Genomic DNA, 21396 nt, shown 5'->3' with positions numbered 1-21396 from the left:
CCCCTGCCAGTTCACAGACGTATAGGGATCATATGAGATCCTATAATCAGGAGCTCAGGCTAGATTTAGCTGGGAAATGCCTTTCAAGGAGAAGGAACCAAAGTGAGAATCTCAGAGGTCCATGGCTAGACTGTGTTGCCATGGGGTTTCTTCACATATCCCTTCCTTAAGTCTGGTCTGGATCTAGGAGGCAGTCCTGGTGCCCAGTGACTTTGAGCAAGCTTTCCATCTTCCTCTTCAGCCACAGTGTCTGCATTTCTTCTGAATTAAGCTTTCTCTCAAAAGATCTGTTTAGAGTGTGATGTTTTACTCAACATTTTGTTTTCTCTCCTTGGAGTGAGTGTTTCCCAGCTGCATCTAGTAAGTCATTCTGTCCTTTTCTTAATTTTCTATGTTAGCTTTGTAAAGTATATGTATCTGACTGAAAATAACCAGTGGGATATTTTGTTAATTTTATATTCCAGCTGTGTCTTCTCATTGCACTGAAGACTTTTTGCCAGAACAGGGCATGAAAGATTCATTCCAAAAGGTGATACTGAGAAGATATGGAAGCTGTGGACTTGAGGATTTACACTTAAGGAAAGATGGGGAAAATGTGGGTGAGTGTAAGGATCAAAAAGAAATTTATAATGGACTTAACCAGTGTTTGTCAACTCTACCTAGCAAAATTTTCCCATATAATAAATGTGTGAAAGTCTTTAGTAAATCATCAAGTCTAAAGAGACAAAGCATAAGACATACTACAGAGAAACTTTTCAAATGTGTACAATGTGGCAAAGTCTTTAAATCTCACTCAGGCCTTTCTTATCATAAGATAATTCATACTGAAGAGAAACTCTACATATGTGAGGAATGTGGTAAAACCTTTAAATGGTTCTCATACCTTACTAAACATAAGAGGATTCACACTGGAGAGAAACCATACAAATGTGAAGAATGTGGCAAAGCTTTTAACTGGTGCTCGACCCTTACTAAACATAAGAGAATCCATACTGGTGAGAAACCCTACAAATGTGAAGAATGTGGAAAAGCCTTTCACTGGTGTTCGCCCTTTGTTAGACATAAGAAAATTCATACTGGAGAAAAACCCTATACATGTGAAGAATGTGGCAGAGCGTTTAACCGGCACTCACATCTCACCAAACATAAGACGATTCACACTGGAAAGAAACCCTACAAATGTAAAGAATGTGGGAAAGCCTTCAACCACTGCTCCCTACTTACTGTACATGAGAGAACCCACACGGGAGAGAAACCCTATAAATGTGAAGAATGTGGCAAAGCTTTTAACTCATCATCAATTCTTACTGAACATAAGGTAATTCATAGCGGAGAGAAACCCTACAAATGTGAAAAATGCGACAAAGTCTTTAAGAGGTTCTCATACCTTACTAAACACAAGAGAATTCACACTGGAGAGAAACCCTACAAATGTGAAGAATGTGGCAAAGCTTTTAACTGGTCCTCAATCCTTACTGAACATAAGAGAATTCATACTGGAGAGAAACCCTACAACTGTGAAGAATGTGGCAAAGCCTTTAATCGGTGCTCACACCTTACTAGACATAAGAAAATTCATACTGCCATCAAACACTATAAATGTGAAGAATGTGGCAAAGCTTTTAAACGATGCTCACATCTTAATGAACATAAGAGAGTTCAAAGAAGAGAGAAATCCTGCAAGTATAAAAAATGTGGGGAAGCTTTTACTCACTGCTCAAACCTTACTACGTAAGAATTTTTACTATCGAGAAATCCTACAAATATAAGGAATGTGGCAAAGTCCTTAAATCTTGCTCAAGCCATTGAAGTCACAAGATAATTCATACTGAAGAGAAACACTACAAATGTGAAGAATATGGGAACGTCTTCAACCACTGCTCACACTTTATTGCACATAAGAAAATTCATACTGAGAAAAATTCTGATTTTAAAGAATGTGGCAAAGTGTTTAATAACTGCTATGAGCTTACTCATGAGAGGTTTTATGCTAGATAAAAGCAATAAAAGTATAATGATACACATTACATTTATCTGTGGAAAGATGTCACCAAATAAAAGCCTTCGAGTGCACAAGGTGTAATGTTAGTGATACATTTGTACGTGGAAAGGCTTCAAAAATATAAGCCTTAGAGTAACATAAGAGTTTTTATCCTGAAGAAAAACATTACAAATACAAAGATTGGTGCAATACTTTTACTTATGTTACAGATTTTGTTGTACATGGGAGAATTTATGCTGAAGGGTAACCCTCTAACAGTTGCTCAAATTTTATTCAATTTTAGAGAATTTATATTGGAAAGAAACCCTACAACTGTAATGAATATGAAAAAAATGTTTTAAAAGTACACCTTAGAAAACGCTAGAGAGTTTATATGAAAGCATTTAACAGATGCAATAAATATAAAAAATTAATCAAAAATCAAGTCTGAATGAATATCAGAAGATTCACAGTAGAAACCACTAAGATGCTAACACTTTCAATGTTATTCTAAATCAGGGTATTGATTACAAAGAATAATTCAAAGTTAACATAATTTAGTTAGGCTAAACAGGAATAAGAGACTAATATTTTAGAACTTAAAACTGTATTCAAAGTACACTGTTTTTTGCATTGAAAGAGTTTTAGATTTTTACAAAGGCAAATTTTGATGTAATTCAACTCTCAAATTACTTGATGCTGTGTCTTTATTCCTAGTATCTGTGTAAAAGCATGTGGTCAATTTCTGCTGCTCGGAGCTTTGAGAGGTTCCATATTAGGATATCATTTATATACTTTTCAACAGAAGATTGAGGACACTGAAATGTGAGGTGTGTGAAGAAAGTCTACACGGAGAAGCTTTTGTGGTTGACTTATAAAACTGTTGTAAGTGCTGCATGAGATAGATGTTCAGAGTAATAGTCTTGTGCATTATTCAAATTTTAGTAAATTGTTTTACCGATTGTACATTAATATAGTGGATTTTGTAATGCTTTTCTTAGACTGTGTGAACTTCATTTGTTTTAATAAAACAAAATTGTTTTAATGTGTTAAGACAGTTGTGCATTGAATTAGGTGTTATCCTGCCACCAACATTAGCCTATTTTACCTTACTCAAGTTTTTAGGTAACAGACAGTAACAACATACTGTTCAGTAATATGGTGGCATGGCGTCTCTAGTGATTCTTATCCTTAGTGACTTTAAACTTCAAATACGTTGGAGAATACTGTTTCCATAGGTTACATTTTTATTATTTTTCTTCGAACTATAGAGTCATTAAGATGGTTATTATGAAAATTACACAGGCATATAATCAAAAGCCATATATTTCTGAATCTTAAATGAGTATGTAGAAGATGTTATCTTACATTTTTCTTTGAACATGCAACCTCTATGGCCTTCCCAACACACATAGACTCTAAGTTTTCACTTACATGAAAGTTTAATATATAAACGTGTTACTCTAAAGATAAAATGTAAGAGAATTATGAAGCAAGTAATTGTATTTGAATGTGGATGTGTACCTATTTTGAGAAGAAAGAAAATGTGTTAGAACAAATTGGTAATTTTTAAAGTGTTGATAAGTTACTACCAAACTAAAAACCTTAAAGAATTTCAAAGCAAATGTTTTTCCCATATGTATTGAATTCATTTTTCTAAAACCTTATGGTTCCTAGTTCAGAATATCCTTATGTAAGTCCAGGTTTTACTTACCTGATATTGATAGTAGACCTAATGCATCAAAATTTATAAAGTATTCTTTATATAATCTGCTCCAGAATTATTGGAAATTGGAAATTAATGGTGCTTGCAAAACAATGTAAACATGGAATTCCATAGTAAGTGTATTGTAACATTTTATTTAGTACATTTTTTTTCAGTTGGAGAACTCTATGTCAATTTTTCCTTTGTTGTTCTTTTAATTTTTATAATTAACATCATTGAGTTTATTGATCTTATTGTGTTAATTTCTTTAGGTGAACACTAGGGAGATGCCATCAGTCATGGTAGTGTTTATTTCTTTTACCAACTCCTATGTCTCTACATCAGACGTGGTGTTGTTTAGACATAAATGAAGTGAACAAACACAGAAAATGACTACATGTGTGAAAGCACTACCATGTGTTATACACACTCCATAATTAGTGTTCCAGTTGGAGTGAGTTGGTGGCTCCAGGAGATGAAAATTATTCAGATGAAAACATGGCATTGATTCTTCATGTCTGGAGAGGGCGTCTGTACCCAGGCTACACAACTGACTCTAAATTTAGAGGAATTGTGCTGCTTTCATTTTCTAATATCTTCAGGTTTCATTTATGTCCATCCCCAGTTATGTATGCATCAGAGTCCTTCACCGTTTTTTTTTTTGGTTTGGTTTGGTTTGGTTTGGTTTGGTTTCGTGAGATGGAGTCTCACTCCGTCGCCCAGGCTGGAGTGCAGTGGCGCGATCTCAGCTCACTGCAAGCTCTGCCTCCCAGGTTCATGCCATTCTTCTGCCTCAGCCTCACAAGTAGCTGGGACTACAGGTGCCCACCACCACCATGACTGGCTAATTTTTTGTATTTTTAGTAGACACGGGGTTTCACTGTGTTAGCCAGTATGGTCTCGATCTGACCTCATGATCTGCCCGCATTGGCCTCCCAAAGTGCTGGGATTGCAGGCGTGAGCCACTGCGCTCGCCCTCCCTTCACCTTTTTACCTGAGTCACGGTTGCAGCTTTCTCACTGTTCTCCCCACCCCATGTTATTTTACACACTACTTTGTAAGCTCTCATGAGAAGTTTGGAGTGCTTATTGTGGTAAAACAAAAAAAAAAAACAAAAAAAAACCTTTTAAACTTAAAATTTGTAGTCATTTACAGGTTGTAAATGCAGTCTTTGGTTTTGAATTTTTTGATATTTTTTGAGACAGAGTTTTGCTTTTGTTGCCCGGGCTGGAGTGCAGTGGCACAACCTTGGCTCACTGCAACCTCCATCTCCCAGGTTCAAACGATTATACTGCCTCAGCTTCCCAAGTAGCTGGGATTACAGGTGCCCAACACCACACCTGACTAATTTTTTTTGTAGTTTTAGTAGAGACAGAGTTTCACCATGTTGGCAAGGCTGGTCTCCAACTCTTGACCTCAGGTTACACCAGGCCTAAATGCAGTCTTTGGATTACTTAACTGAAGTAAGTTGGATTCACTCTCTACAGGTCACTGGATTTAATCAGTCAGTTAGCATTGTTCACCTTTGTAAAAGAAAAATGTTACTCTATTCTATCACAGAGTGTGTACAATATACAATTAGGTATAACAGGTAAATCATTAATAGCATTGTGCCATATATTGTAAACACCCTATAAAGAAACACATCAGAGGCCGGGCGCGGTGGCTCACGCCTGTAATCCCAGCACTTTGGGAGGCCGAGGCGGGCGGATCACAAGGTCAGGAGATCGAGACCACGGTGAAACCCCGTCTCTACTAAAAATACAAAAAATTAGCCGGGCGCGGTTGTGGGTGCCTGTAGTCCCAGCTACTCGGGAGGCTGAGGCAGGAGAATGGCGTAAACCCGGGAGGCGGAGCTTGCAGTGAGCCGAGATCGCGCCACTGCACTCCAGCCTGGGCGACAGAGCGAGACTCCGTCTCAAAAAAAAAAAAAAAAAAAAAGAAACACATCAGAATTGGAAATCTCTTAAGAGAAAATATATCTTAGAAATAAATTCTTAAGAAGTGTCAATAGTAGTTGAATGTTTAATTTAACTTTTTATGAAATACTTATAGCACAACTTATATTTCCATGCAGAATCTTCTGTTTATGAGTGTGTGTGCTAAGTGTTGAACAATAATAGAATGACTACTCTGGATTTTTTAAAAAGCCTAAGAACCAGGAGAGCAGGCCATGAGGACATCACCATTTAATATTGAGTGGACATCCTGATGATATTTACTGTGTTTAACTCTGCAGATAGAATTGAGGCCCTGTGATTACCTGCTTTCTTCATTGAATTATGCCAAGCAGCCACAAAAGGGACTGCACAAGTTAAGTGCTTAATATGCATGTAATTAGTGAATGGAGCCTAACCACAGCCTTCCAAAATGTCTAAGTGGGCCTGAGGCCCATCTCTCAGCACCCAGGGACCTCTGTTATGTCTGTGTGAAGGACAAAGACCAGCTAAAAGAATTGCCTTGGGAGACCGAGGCAGGCGGATCATGAGGTCAGGAGATCAAGACCATCCTGGTCAACATGGTAAAACACCGTCTCTACTAAAATACAAAAAAAAATTACCCAGGGTGTTGTCACATGCCTGTAGTCCCAGCTACTCGGGAGGCTGAGGCAGGGGAATCGCTTGAACCTGGGAGTCAGAAGTTGCAGTGAGCCAGGATCACACCACTGCACTGCAGCTGGGCAACAGAGACTCCACCTCAAAAAATAAAAAAGAAATACTAACTATAATAATAACAACTCTTCGGCCGGGCGCGGTGGCTCAAGCCTGTAATCCCAGCACTTTGGGAGGCCGAGACAGGCAGATCATGAGGTCAGGGGATCAAGACCATCCTGGCTAACACGGTGAAACCCCATCTCTACTAAAAAAAATACAAAAAACCAGCTGGGCGAGGTGGCGGGCACCTATAGTCCCAGCTACTCGGGAGGCTGAGGCAGGAGAATGGCATAAACCTGGGAGGTGGAGCTTGCAGTGAGCTGAGTTCCGGCCACTGCACTCCAGCCTGGGCGACAGAGCAAGACTCCATCTCAATAAAAAAACAAAAACAAAAAACAAACCAAAAAAAAACTCTTCTGTTCATGAGTGGCCCTTCAGATGGTGACATTAGAGTTCCCAACATAAGGAAAGTGGCCCTAAATCCCCTGCACAACTCCCTTTTTTGTACTGACCCCATGATGTAAAATTCTGCCATTTATTCATTTGCCACAAACAAACTTCCTTTACAATGGCAAAAAGCATTGCTTCAGATTGTGACTGTTTTTGGACATAGGGTCATTAAAGAGGTAATTAAGATTGTGAGTTCACTGACGTGGGACCTAATTAAATATAGCGGGTTCTTAGAAGAAGAGGTAGTAAAGACAGAAGTACAAGAGAAGATTCTGTTAACACAGAGTTAGAAGACAGCCATCTACAAGCCAAGGAGAGAGCCTTGGAGAAGTTATTCCACCAACATCTGTTAGATTTCTAATTTCCAGAACTGCAAGAAACTAAATTGCTGTTTTTAAGGCCCTTCCATTCTGTGATGCTGTGTTATGGCAGTCCTAGCAAACTATTACAGCCTATTAGTACACACACACAATATTCCCTGCAGCATGACTGACATGGAAAGAGGATGGTATACCATGCTGCATCAGCATTGAAAGACTAAACCACTGTGGGGAAGAGCCTCCCTTATGGCATATTATGAAGACGTGTGTGCACACCTCCTTCCCTGATGGGATATGGGGATGAGTTCTTGAGATGACACATTACAGGAACATGCATAAGGTAGTCTCACCTCCTTTTTTTGTACAACACATTCCCCCAGTTTTGCGTAAAAACTTCCCTAGTAATAGTGTTGGCTTTTAAGTTTTGGAGAAGGTCTGTAGGACTGAAGCTGCATGCCACAGGAGATGCCTGGGGTGGGGAGTTAAAACAATACAAACGATAGCAACATGCAAAAATGCTCATGGCCTAATGTAAAGTGAAAACAAGATGAAAGCCTTTTCTCTAATATTTCTACAAGTGTGTGAACAGAGACTTCCCACCTAACCAAGTTGCCACTGGGACGAATGAAGGCCAGACTGTATTGAAACAGGACTGTGGGTCACTCCTGGGAAGGCCCTAGGACAGAGATCAGAGAGTTTCCATATTTCAATCTGGGACCTGGGCCTGTCCTGGTCGTCTCAGGTTCCGATCTCTAGAGACCCCTAGATGCCTGCTCTGGCCACAGCCCAGTGCTGACTAAGGTTGGTGGTGTAGGGCACCCGGTCTTTTTCCAAAGAGATGGAGGAGTTACACTCATCAAACAGCTCCTCATTAATCTGAATGTGACTCTGTAAAGATTGCCCAGCAGCCAAGGTGAAAGAGGTGAATTGCCTGCCTTTTTTTAACCATAGATGACACCTCTATTGAAATTTTGCTGTTCAGATCAGGCACATAGGAACATCTGCATAGATCTTCAGCCAGGAAGGAAACCAGAGGACAGCTTAAAGTCTTGGGATTAGCCGGGCGCGGTGGCTCAAGCCTGTAATCCCAGCACTTTGGGAGGCCGAGACGGGCGGATCACGAGGTCAGGAGATCGAGACCATCCTGGCTAACACGGTGAAACCCCGTCTCTACTAAAAATTACAAAAAACTAGCCGGGCGAGGTGGTGGGCGCCTGTAGTCCCAGCTACTCGGGAGGTTGAGGCAGGAGAATGGCGTGAACCCGGGAGGCGGAGCTTGCAGTGAGCTGAGATCCGGCCACTGCACTCCAGCCTGGGTGGCAGAGCGAGACTCCGTCTCAAAAAAAAAAAAAAAAAAAAAAAAAAAAAACAAAGTCTTGGGATTCACATGTGAGTAGACAAACTTGGTCCCCATTTTGCCAGCCATGACCTGGATGTGAACATGACAGACCCACAAGAGTTTCAACTTTTGACAACCTGGTTCTGTCCAGGAAGAATGCCCTCACCTCTTCATCCCCCTGCAAGACATGGCAATGGGGGACAATGTGGGGCTGTCTAGATGAAATGACAAGAGAGGACTGGCCTGGATGTGTTCTGGGTTGCCCTGTTATCTGCGGGTGCGCCTCATTAGAAATGAGGGCTGAGTGAACATCTGCATTTTCAGAGAAGGCTTTTAGTTTGAGCCTTTGTAAGGCTAAAACTCAGAAATGTCAGGATACCGTGGAAGAGCATGTTACTCTCTTGAGCATCTCTCACCAAAGGAGCTGGATACAGAGTTGTCTCTAGGAGGTGGGGTCCTGGTTTTCTAAGTTCTGTTGGGTTCCATCACCAAGGAAGTATGTTAGTCTCTTCAAGGTTCCATCCACTGGCCCCTTCTTTCTATAAGACCTACCCAAAGGCCCCACTGATTACTCAGCCTCCTCTCCCATGTCAGGCCTCTATTTGTATGTAATTGTGAAATCACACCTCCCCCTTAATTTCCTGGGAAGACCTAAAGGCAGCCTGGGCTTTAGAATAGAAGAGACAGCTGGGTCAGAACCTTGTTTATCTTACCATTTCTGTGACCCAGTAAAACCGTTGTCTATTTTGGGGCTTCCCCAGCCTCCTACCATGCACAGTGGGGATTATGCTAGCATCTACCTCCTAGGGAATTTTTCAAGTGTATATGAGACAAAACTTATAAAAATCATGGTGTAGGCTGGGTGCAGTGGCTCAAGCCTGTAATCCCAGCAATTGGGAGGCCTAGGTGGGTAGGTCACTTGAAGCCAGGAGTTCGAGACCAGTTGTCCAACATGGTGAAACCCCATCTCTACTAAAAATACAATAACCGGGCATGTTGTTGTGTACTTGTAATTTCAGCTACTCAGGAAGCTGAGGAAGGAGAATCACTGGAGCCCAGGAGACAGAGGTTGCAGTGAGCCAAGATCATGCCATTGCACCCCAGCCTGGGCAACAGAGTGAGACTCCGTCTCAAAAATAAAAAAAAGAAAAGAAAAAGAAACATGCAATGACAATTTGGGCCCTGACATCACCAAGCTTATTCTTCACAGGCTTCAGTTGACCATATTGGTTCCAATCAACTTCAGCCCATTTTAAAAAATCTCTTAAGCAAAGGAAATTTCAGTGTTTCAACAAGTTGTTTCTTATTTGTCATTCGGATAACCCAACATTTTAGTTGTAGGTTTTGTTTTGTTTTGTTTTAACACTTTGGGGACAAAAATTCCACTTCTGTCCAATGGAGTGCGAAATGATAGGGTATGATTTTTTGTTGCAGTTCAGGCTGCCATACCAAAGAACCATGGACTAGGAAGCTTATAAGGAACAGAACTCAATTTCTCACACTTGTAGGGGTTGGAAATGTGGGATCAAAGTGTCAGCATGGTTGAACTCTGGTGATGACTCTCCTGAACTGCAGACTGTGTACTTAGGATTTTATCATTTGGCAGAAGGAGGGAGATAGCCCTCTGGGGTATCTTTTTTAAAGCCAGTAATCCCAATCACGAGGACCCCACCTTCAGGACTTAATTATGCCCTGCCTCATAGTACCATTATTCTGAGGGTTAGAACTTTCACACAAATATAGGGGGAGAAATCATAACTCTCAAGATTATATATAGATTTCTAAAAACTGTCATTTTCTTCCTACTTGCTCTGTCCTGTTTGCTCCCTCAGTCTCTCTTTTTTTGTGTTTCTGTTTAATTCTCTGTTTCTGTATTGTATTCCTCAAACTGACAGCAAATTCCAATGTAGAAGATGCTCTATGACAGACCCACATAAAAAGAACTGAGGGAGTGCTCATGCCAATAGATGGAAGAAACTTGGGCTTTCGGGCCACATGAAATCTTGCCAGTTTCCACATGAGTGAGTTTAAAGCTGATCCTTCCCTACTCCAGCTTCTGTTGAGAAGTCCAGTTTCTTATGAGGCCTAAGCCTCCTAACGACCTTGAGGAAGAGGCTCCTAACTAAACTGTGTCCAGTTTCTGGTCCCACAAATTGTGAGATAGTATTTGTTGTTGAAAGGTGCTAAGTTTCAGGGCAATGTTGTAAGAAAGAAGCAGATAACTAGTCTCATCTCCCAGGCCCCAAGATTCTCCATCCTTCTTCTCTCTCAGGCTCTCTGCAGCCACAGTGGTCCCTTTCTAACTTCTGCCCAACTCACACCTGTGAGTCTCTTTACTAACAGTGGCTTCTCTTGACACATTCTTGTTGGGAGCAGATCGCCTAAAATCTGGCCATAAACTTGCCCCAAAACTGGCCATAAATAAAATATCTGCAGCACTGTAACATGTTCATAATAGCCCTAACGCCCAAGCTGGAAGGTTGTAGGTTTACAGGAATGAAGGCAAGGAATACCTGGCCCACCCAGGGTGGAAAACCACTTAAAGACATTTCTTAAGCCACAAACAATAGCATGAGTGATCTGTGTCTTAAGGGCATGTTACTAGCCCAACCTATCCCTTTAATTCGGCCCATCCCTTCATTTCCCATAAGGGAAACTTTTGGTTAATTTAATATCTATAGAAACAATGCTAATGACTAGTTTGCTGTTAATAAATATGTAGGTAAATCTCTGTTCGGGACTGTCAGCTCTGAAGGCTGTCAGACCCCTGATTTCCCACTTCACACCTCTATATTTCTATGTGTATGCCTTTAATTCCTCTAGCACCACTAAGTTAAGGTCTCCCCGACTGAGCTGGTCTCGGCAAGTGGCGCCAAATGTGGGGCTCGAATCCCGGTCCAAGGGTCGCTGGAGTGACGGTTGGAATGGAAAACTAGCTGGAGGACACCCAAGTACTCTTAAAAGTAATCCCCTTGGTGAGTAAGGAGAGGAGCTCGGAAGTGTCAAGGTAGCAATGGGACAAGTATAGAATCTGGTTCGTTTCACCTTGGAACTTTTTCACACTGATAAGGAGGAACAAGAGTATAGTGAAGTAACAGAAAAGGTTACAGATAATGTTTATTTGCCAGCTAAAGCCAAAGCGGCAAAGGAAGGAGAGGTTCATCCCTACCCTTCTGCACCCCCTCATTATTATTTTGAAGAAAATGACCCCCCAGATCTTTCCTTTCTGGAGGACACTAGGCAAAAAGTAGTTGCCCCAGTGACTGTTCAAGCAGCACCTCAAGCAATGGTTCTTAGTTCTATTCAGGTAGGACTTCAGCAAGCTAGATGAGAAGGTGATTTAGAGGCTTGGCAGTTCACCGTTAGAATACAACCCCCAGATCAACAGGGAAATATTACAGCTACATTTGAGCCTTTTCCTTTCAAATTACTCAAAGAATTTAAACAAGCTATTCATATAAAAAAGAATGTAAAAAAACCAGCAAGTCAGGCTGCCAGATAGAGGAAAAAAGAAATCTGTTGAGCCTGAAATATGTCCAAAATGTAAAAAAGGAAAACACTGGACAAGTCAGTGTCACTCTTAAATTTGATAAAGAAAGGAACCCGATTTCAGGAAACGCCATGAGGGGCCCATCCCAGGCCCCGTTCTAAACTGGGGCATTTCCAGCTCAGGCCATTCCCTCACCCCTGTACAATGTCTGTCCCCTGCCACAGCCAGTAGTGCCACAGTAGATTTATGCTGCACAAAAGCTGTGAGCCTTCTGCCTGGGGCATCCCCACAAAAGGTCCCAACAGGAGTCTGTGGACCCTTGCCAGCATGTGCAATAGGATTACTTTTAGGAAGGTCTAGTGTAAGTTTAAAAGGTGTACAAATACATACAGGAGTCATTGATTCAGATTATAATGAGGAAATTCAAATTGTCATATCTACTTCTGTTCACTGGAAAGCAGAGCCAGGAGAGCACATAGCACAGCTCCTGACTGTGCTATATGTAGGAATAGGAAAAAGTAAAATTAAATGAACAGGAGGATTTGGAAGCACAAATAAACAAGGCAAAGCAACTTATTAGGTAAATCAAATTACTGATATACATCCTGCCTGTGAAATAACTATTCAAGGAAAGAAAGTTAAAGGTTTGGTAGATAGAAGAGCAGACATTTCAATCATTTCTCTACAGCACTGGCAGTCCATGTGGCCAATTCAACCCACTCAATTTAACATAGTTAGAGTTGGTAAAGCCGCTGAAGTATATCAAAGTAGTTATATTTTGTATTGTGAGAGACCCGATGGACAACCTGGGACTATTCAGCCAATTATAACTTCTGTACCTATAAATTTATGGGGAAGAGATTTAGTACAACGATGGGGAGCACAAGTTCTAATTCTAGAAGAATTATGTAGCCCTCAAAGTCAACATACAATGCATGAAATAGGGTATGTACCTGGTATGGGACTAGAAAAAAATTTGCAAGGTTTGAAAGAACCACTTCAAGCAGAAAAACAAAGTTCCTGCCAAAGATTAGGAAATAATTTTTGATGGCAGCTGTTGTTAAGCCTCCAGAACCTATACCTTTAAAATGGTTAACAGATAAGCCAATTTGGATAGAACAATGACTGCTAAATAAAGAGAAACTGGAGGCTTTAGAGAAATTAGTTGCTGAACAATTAGAAAATGGGCACATAGATCCAACATTTTCTCCTTGGAATTCTCCAGCTTTTGTAATTAAGAAAAAATCAGGTAAATGGAAAATATTAACTGACTCAAGAGCCATCAATTAAGTTATACAACCTATGGGAGCATCACAGCCAGGATTGCCTTCTCCTGCTACAATTCCAAAAAATTGGCCTCTAATAGTCATAGATTTAAAAGACTGTTTACTATCCCTTTAGCTGAGCAAGACTATGAACGGTTTGCATTTACAATTACTGCAGTAAACAACCTGCAGCCTGCTAAGCGTTTTCATTGGAAAGTGTTGCCACAAGGCATGTCAAAGAGCCCAACAATTTGCCAGATATATGTGGGGCAAGCAATTGAACCTACTAGTACAAAATTTTCACAGTGTTACATTATTCACTATATGGCTGATATACTTTGTGCTGCCCCCACTTGAGAAATATTACCCCAATGTTATGATCACTTGCAAAATTCTGTTTCTCGCACTGGTTTAATTATAGCTCCTGACAAAATTCAGACTACTACTCCTTACTCCTACTTGAGTACCTGAGTAAATGACACTACCTTTGTGGCACAGAAAGTTGCCTTATGTAAGGATCAACTAAAAACATTAAATGACTTTCAAAAATTACTAGGGGATATTAATTGGATACGACCTGCTCTAGGCATTCCTACCTATGCCATGAGTAATCTGTTTTCTATCCTTAGAGGAAATCCTAGTCTCGCTAGCCCTCAGCAATTAACGAAAGAGGCTGAGGCAGAGTTACAACTGATTGAGAAGCAGGTCCATAAAGCTCAGATAAATAGAATAGATCCAGAGAAGACAAGATTTGTTAATTTTGTCAACTCAGCATTCACCTACTGGTGTTATTGTCCAAGAACAGAACTTAGTAGAGTGGCTTTTCTTCCACATACTAATTCACGGACTCTAACTCCTTATTTAGATCAAATCGCTACTTTGATAAGGATTAGGAGAACTAGGACTGTTAAATTACATAGATATGATCCTGGAAAAATTATTGTCCCTCTCACGAAGGCACAAATACAGGAAGCTTTTATAAATAGTCTTACTTGGCAAGCCCATTTAGCTGACTGTGTAAGTATTCTCGATAATCATTTTCCTAAAATGAAGCTGTTCCAGTTTTTGAAATTAACTAATTGGATTCTCCCTAAAATAACTAAATTGAAACCAATTGAAGGTGCCAAGAATGTTTTTACAGATAGGTCTAATAATAGTAAAGCTTCTTATTCTGGCTCAAAAAGTAAAGTTTTTCAGATGCCCTATACTTCAGCTCAAAAAGCAGAGCTTGTAGCTGTAATTGAGGTATTGACTGCTTTTGATATGCCTATTAATGTGATTTCTGATTCTTCATACGTGGTTCACTCCACACAGTTAATTGAAAATGCTCAGTTATGATTTCATACAGATAAACAATTGATGACTTTATTTACCCAATTGCAAACAGCAGTTAGGAGTAGAATGCACCCTTTTTACATCACTCACATTAGAGCTCATACACCTCTTCTAGGACCTTTAACTAAAAGGAATCAAATGGCTGATCGCCTAGTTGCTACTGCAATATCTAATGCTAGACACTTTCACAATTTAACCTATGTTAATGCCTCTGGTCTCAAGCACAGATACAACATTACCTGGAAAGAAGCTAAAGCTATTATCCAGCAATGCCCAACTTGCCAAATGGTGTATTCCTCATCTTTTACAGGAGGAGTTAATCCTCAAGGACTGGAACCTAACTCTATTTGGCAAATGGATGTCACACATGTTCCCTCGTTTAGGAGACTAGCTTATGTACATGTATGTGTGGACACCTTTTCCCACTTTGTCTAGGCTACATACCAAACAGGAGAGTCTGCTGCCTGTGTTAAACATCGTCTTTTGCAGTGTTTTTGGTGATGGGCATTCCAGCTCCTATTAAAACAGATAATGCCCCAGGCTCTACTAGCCAAACTCTAGCTACATGTTTCTCTATGTGGAATATTAAACACATTACTGGTATCCCATACAATTCTCAAGGACAAGCCATAATAGAAAGAAAGAATCTCTCCCTAAAACAGCAGTTGCAAAAGCAGAAAAGAAGAGACAGAGAATATGGAACCCCACAAATGCAACTGAACCTAGCATTATTAACTTTAAACTTTTTGAGCCTGCCCAAAGGTCAGATGTTATCAGCAGCTGAACAGCATCTGCAGAAACCAGTTGCAAAGACAGAAGCAAAACACCTGATTTAGTGGAAAGATCCAATAACCAAAAGGAAATAAGTAAAATAATAACTTAGGGTAGAGGTTATGCTTGTATTTCTCCAGTCCAAAATTAACAGCCAATTTCGATACCATCAAGACATCTGAAACCTTATCATGAGCCAGATGCCAAGGAAGAGACTCCAGGAGGATCCACAGCCACCCACCTGGGGACAGATCAAGAAGCTGTCACAGATGGCGGAAGAAAACCTGAGGAAAGTGGGACAACCAGTCACACTGAATGATTTAATGGTAGCTATGATAGCAGTTATCACCACCGCTGTGAGTATTCCTTCAATAAAGGCTGGTAATAATGCCTAGATGCAATAACTCTGACAGTTACACATGCTTTCTGATCTCAGTATTTATCATAATAAATCTGCTCCTATAATTGAGGCATACCACCCTCAAAAACCTATTTGTAAACAGGACTGGACCCAGTTAGAAAAAATGAACGTACTTGTTCAAGAAGCTTGTTTTGCAGAACAGGCAAAGGTGCTGCACAACAATTCCTATGGAATCATTATTAATTGGTCACCTAAAGGGATGTTTAGCTCGAATTGCACCTCTCAGTCTGTGTGCCATGGCCACACTATGTTCAGATGATCTGGACAAAATGGTCAGATAGTAGAAATGATAAGAAGTACAGCAAAAGTTCCTATTACCTGGAACCATGGTGGTATAGTTGCACCTCAACCTCAAATGATATGGCCCGCTCTAGGAGCTAAACATAAAGATTTGTGGAAACTATTAAATGCTCTTAATAATATCAAAATTTAGGAAAGAATAGAAATGCATCTAGAAGGACATTCTACAAACTTGTTTTTAGATATAGCAAAATTAAAAGGACAAAAATTTAAGCATCCTAGGCACAACTGACCTTAATGCTAGGAACTGGAGTGCTTAAAGGAGCTGCAGACAAATTAGCCAGTAATCCATTAAAATAGATAAAAACACTTAGAAGCTCTGTGATTTCAATGATGATTGTGCTTTTAATCTATGTTATTTGTCTTTGTATAGTCTGCAGATGTGGATCCCAACTCCTGCGAGAAGTAGCTCACTGTGACAAAGCTGCCCTTGCTTTTATCTCTTTGCAAATCGAAGAAAGGAGACATGTTGGGAGCAAGACCCCCAAAATCTGGCCACAAACTGGTTCCAAAACTGGCCATAAATAAAATCTCTGCAGCACTGTAACATGTTCATAATGTCCCTAAAGCCCAAGCTGGAAGGTTGTAGGTTTACAGGAATGAGGGCAAGGAACACCTGGCCCACCCAGGGCAGAAAACCGCTTAAAGGCATTCTTAAGCCACAAATAATAGCATGAGCGATCTGTGTCTTAAGGGCATGTTCCTGCTGCAGTTAACTAACCCAACCTATCCCTTTAATTTGGTCCGTCCTTTCATTTTCCATAAGGGATACTTTTAGTTAATTTAACATCTATAGAAACAATGATAATGACTAGTTTGCTGTTAATAAATATGTAGGTAAATCTCCGTTTGAGGCTCTCAGCTCTGAAGGCTGTGAGACCCCTGATTTCCCACATCACACCTCTATATTTCTGTGTGTGTCTTTAATTCCTCTAGCACCACTAGGTTAAGGTCTCCCTGATCAAGCTGGTCTTGGCACATTCTTGTGCAGGTATGGCTCCCTATTGTTATTGTCATCATGGCATAAGTGTCATCTCAGGGAGGCATTTGGGTCACTCCATGTAATGATTTCCCAGCTCTTCTGTCAACATTCTACTTGATATTATAGCAGTTGCTCTTTTTTTTCATATATTTGCTTTAGTGTTTTTGGTCATCTGTCCTCAGACTGGTCCTCAGGGTAGGGTGCAGGCAGGATTCAGTCATTTTCTGTACCACATGTTGGGTCCACCAGGGTAACTGGCAAAGGGTTAGTGCAAGGAAAAGACTGGCTAAGTGAATGCGTCGGGGAATCTCAAATTCTCCTTCCTGCTTTTGACCACTTGATAATGTGGGGATCGTTAATAATAACACAAGGTGCATGACCTCAGTGTGACTCTTCCTTGCTCCAGCTTCTCCAGCAAAGCTCAGTAGGCACCAGAAACCCAGAAGGCTGTCACCACCTAGAGGCCATCACTGGCACTGCAGCCCCATGCAGGAGCATCACAGAACAAAGCTACTTTTATGTTTGGGTCCTCAAGACACTGACTCTCCAGGGTCCCAGGGGACAAAGGAGCAGCATCTGAAGACTCCAAGTGCAATAAGAATAACCTTGGAAGCCTCCATTGTCCTCTCTTTGCCTCCACCTTTTGCGTTGTGCTCTTTACTCACGAGGGACAACCCCTCATCCAGGGAAATTATTTTCTACTACTTCTAAATGATCATCTAAAGAACACAACAGGAACTAGTATTTTCCCTGAACTTCAGACTCAGAGACCAGTTACATGGCACATTTTGCTCTATCCCACCTTTATCTCCCCAAGATGCCTCTGGAGTGACCATGCCTCACTCTGAAGGACTTCTAGGGAGTGGAAGCATTTTTGCAGTCTCAGAGCAAAGAGTCTTGGTTCACCTATGAAGAACCAAGGCCAGCAGACACTTACGGGTTTGTGCAACCATTGAGGTCACCCACTTCAAGTACTCTTGTTTGTGAGGTACAAAAAGGTTTTGCTGTAACCATTGTCTATACTAGGCTGAGATGGGGACATAGCTCATTTCCATTTCTGGTACCTACAGATGTGGATAGCAGGACCCCAGTCCTGTCCTCTTGAAACTGACCTGGAGAGGACCCCAGCTGATGGAGAACCCTGGAACCCGGAGGATCCTCCTGCTCATTCTCTGTGCCCCTGGACATGTAGCTAGAGGAGGGCATGCCCCTGGCTTATAGCAGAGCTGCCCCTATTCTGGTTTTTTTTTTTTTTTTGTGTGTGTGTGTGTGTGTGTGTGTGTGTGTGTGTGTGTGTGTGTTTGTCTTATGCCTGGTTTCTGTCTACCTCTTCTCTGTCCTCACCTCTGTGATCTTTCCCTGAGAAGTGTTTGTGTGTGTGTGTCTGTGGGTACTTACCTGAGAATATGGAGACAAAAATAGCCCATGTGGAGAAGGAGAGCACAGGGCTTTCTAGTATTTAGGGGCTCTAATTTCCAGAGCAAACCTGATGGGTGCAGTAGAGCCAAGGCCGAGGAAGCTGGAGCTCTCCCTAATACTCCAGACACTGCCTTCCTCCTGGGGTCTGCCTCTTTTGGGGCCTCAGTTTCCCAACTTTAAAATGAGAAATTGGGATGGTTTTTCTTTTTTAAAATTTCAATAGGTTTTAGGGGTACAGGTGTTGTTTTGTTACATGGCTAAATTCTTTAGTGGTGGTTTCTGAGATTTTGGCACACCCATCATCTGAGCAGTAAACACTGTACCCAAAGTGTAGCCTTTTATCCCTTACTCACTCCCATTTTTCCTCCCTGAGTCCCCAAACTTCACGTATCATTCTTATGCCTTTGCATCCTCATAGCTTAATTCCCACTTATAAATGAGAACATATGATGTTTGTTTTATCATTTCTGAATTACTTCACTTAGAATAAGGTCTCCAGCTCCGTCCAGGCTGCTGAGAACGCCATTATTTTGTTCCATTTTATGACTGAGTAGTATTCCATAATATACATGTACCACATTTTCTTTATCCACTCAATATTGATGAGCATTTTGTCTAGTTCCATATTTTTGCAATTGCAAATAGTGCTGCTATAAACTTGCATGTGCAAGTGTCTTTTTCATATAGTGACTTCTTTTCCTCTGGGTAGATAGCCAGTACTGAGATTGCTGGATCAAATGGTAGATAACCTTTAGTTCTTTAAGGAATCTCCATACTGTTTTCCATAGTGGTTGTAACTGCAGAAGCATATGCTCATCGAGAACATGGCTTCAGATTCCTCAATAGTTGATGAAATATTGGGGTGGGATGGGTTTGTGTGCCCATGGGTGCTCAAGCCTCCTTACATGGCTAATGCAGATGGACATAGAGCTTGAGGCAGCCAGGTCTCTTTTCCTGAGCTGGCTGATTTCAATACAATGAACCAAGGTCTCTGATCTTGAAGCTGGTCCCGCCAGACACCCCACCTTCAGCCACCATCTGCTGTGTGCCTCCCATATCCTGTGGGGCCCATGGCAACCCGCATGACAGTGAGGGGGCACAAGGCACTGGACCTGTGGGCCTGGGGAAGACAAAAACACTTTTCTGTTTCTCCCAAACTTTCAAGTGTGTTGTCAGGTATTTAATTTTGATTATGACTGAGATTATATGTTCATGTATTTACAGCTATTTAAATATAATATTTTTTGCAGACTGTGGGATAATGTCTTTCACTTTTTTTTTCTTTTTTCCTCCTCATCTGTGCACAGATGGGTGGCCGACTCTGGAGCCCAGCCTGTCGCTTCCCAGTCTGGTGGTGAATCCTCCATAGTCTAGTGTGGAGGAAAAGTTAAATATTAAATTTGAACTTAATTGAACCTGGACACAAACAATGGTCACCAAGTCCTGGAACAGCTTGTATGAGCCCCTTGAGGCATTCATCCAGAGCTGTTTCAGAGAAATCTCTATTTCAATCTATTCCTATACATTCGTTATTGTAAAACAATAGAGAAGCACAAAAACAAGTTGACCTTTTTGTGTTCCTTGAGCCCAGTAGTGAAAGGCCCTTGTGACTAAGCCCCATGCCTAAAAACTCATTACAAAAGAGCTAGGGTCCCAGATTGCACCAAAGCTTCGTGAGACCTCTCCTCATCTGCATGGACGAGTGGCCGACTCTGGAGCCCAGGTTGTTTCTTCCCAGTCTGGTGGTGTAAATATATACAGTCTGGTGAGTGTAAACATTTTCCATTCTCCTCTTCCCATTGCAATTTGCTTATTATATCTGCAATCTGCTTATATTGATTTGCTTATTATAGCACTTGCTTATTATGTTATTTATTATATCTGCATTGCCATTTATGTGGTATACAGCTTGTTACCGTTAAAAGTATTGTGTGTGTGTCTTTTCTTCTCCCCTCGAGCATTTCCCGCACAGAACATTTTTGGCGTCACAAACAGGATTTGAAAACAAAAGCGTGCTGCTTTTTGGCCGGAAGGTCTGGGCTGGAGGCTCAGAGACTTCCGATATCTTGGGATGGGGACTCCCCCAGTTCTCCCCCTTGGCAATTGAATGGTCAAGGGAAACTGGACTTTATGAGAATTGAGAATCTAAATTAGTGCGATTTAAACTTTTGACTGTGCGTGAAGTGCTGCAGGGGATTCCAGTCCCCAAAGGAGATGCTGAGGGATCTCCCAGAAGGATAGTGTTTGTTTACCGCTTATAAGTTAATGTGTCAAGATACAGGCTGGTTGCTACAAGAGAAATGTAAGTTGGAAAAGGAAAATGCTAGTGTGATTTCCAGACTGACCCTGGCCCAATGCCAGGCCTATATCGGGACTGATCAGGCTCAAAGCTATCAGCCCGTTGCTGAAGAAGGCAGCTGTCCGAATGGCTCGGTCAGGTTAAAACTGAAGAACTAGTTTGCTGGGGCTTGGAGCAGGTAAAAACCCAGCTCCTATCTCAAGGATGGGAAATTAACCTTAGCAAAATTCAAAGACCTGCACAAACTGTAAAATTCCTTGGCATCCTATGGAATGCAGAGATATAATCCATTTTACCAAAGGTAAGGCTAAAATACTGGAATGTGCAACCCTTATGACTAAAAAGGAGGCCCAGACATTTACTGGCATCTTTGGATTCTGGAGACATCATATTCCCCACTTGAGTAACATTTTACAACCTCTGCATGCAGCCACTAGAAAACGCTATGACTCTCACTGGGGAGAGAAAGAGAGCATGGCTTTTGAACAAGCTAAACAAGCAGCGCAACTGGCCCTGGATCTATGGTCCATACAGGATGGGCCAGGAGAACTGCAAGTAACTGTCCTAGATCAACATGCTAATTGGAGCCTTCGGCAGAAACAAGATGGAAAGAGGGTACTTTTCATGTTTTGGACCCAGAAACTGCCAGAGGTCGGAAAAGCTTA

The 21396-nt window shown here is 41.2% G+C and overlaps 1 protein-coding gene across 8 annotated transcripts in view; it reads left to right on the top strand.

Moving 5' to 3' along the window:
• ZNF682 (zinc finger protein 682) overlaps positions 1 to 3034 on the top strand; it is a 30434-nt gene extending 27400 nt beyond the window's left edge. For all 8 annotated transcript variants that reach the window (XM_005588567.4, XM_074026601.1, XM_074026602.1 and 5 more), the window contains one exon: positions 465 to 3034. In XM_005588567.4, the coding sequence (XP_005588624.2) occupies positions 465 to 1735 (1271 nt within the window). In that variant the 3' untranslated portion in view covers positions 1736 to 3034. The remainder of the gene's footprint in view (positions 1 to 464) is intronic.
• Positions 3035 to 21396: the final 18362 nt, after the last annotated feature.

This window comes from Macaca fascicularis, chromosome 19 (genome assembly GCF_037993035.2).
Source record: "Macaca fascicularis isolate 582-1 chromosome 19, T2T-MFA8v1.1".
NCBI classification, from domain to species: Eukaryota; Metazoa; Chordata; class Mammalia; order Primates; family Cercopithecidae; genus Macaca; species Macaca fascicularis.
This window is presented reverse-complemented; position numbering and strand designations above follow the sequence as displayed.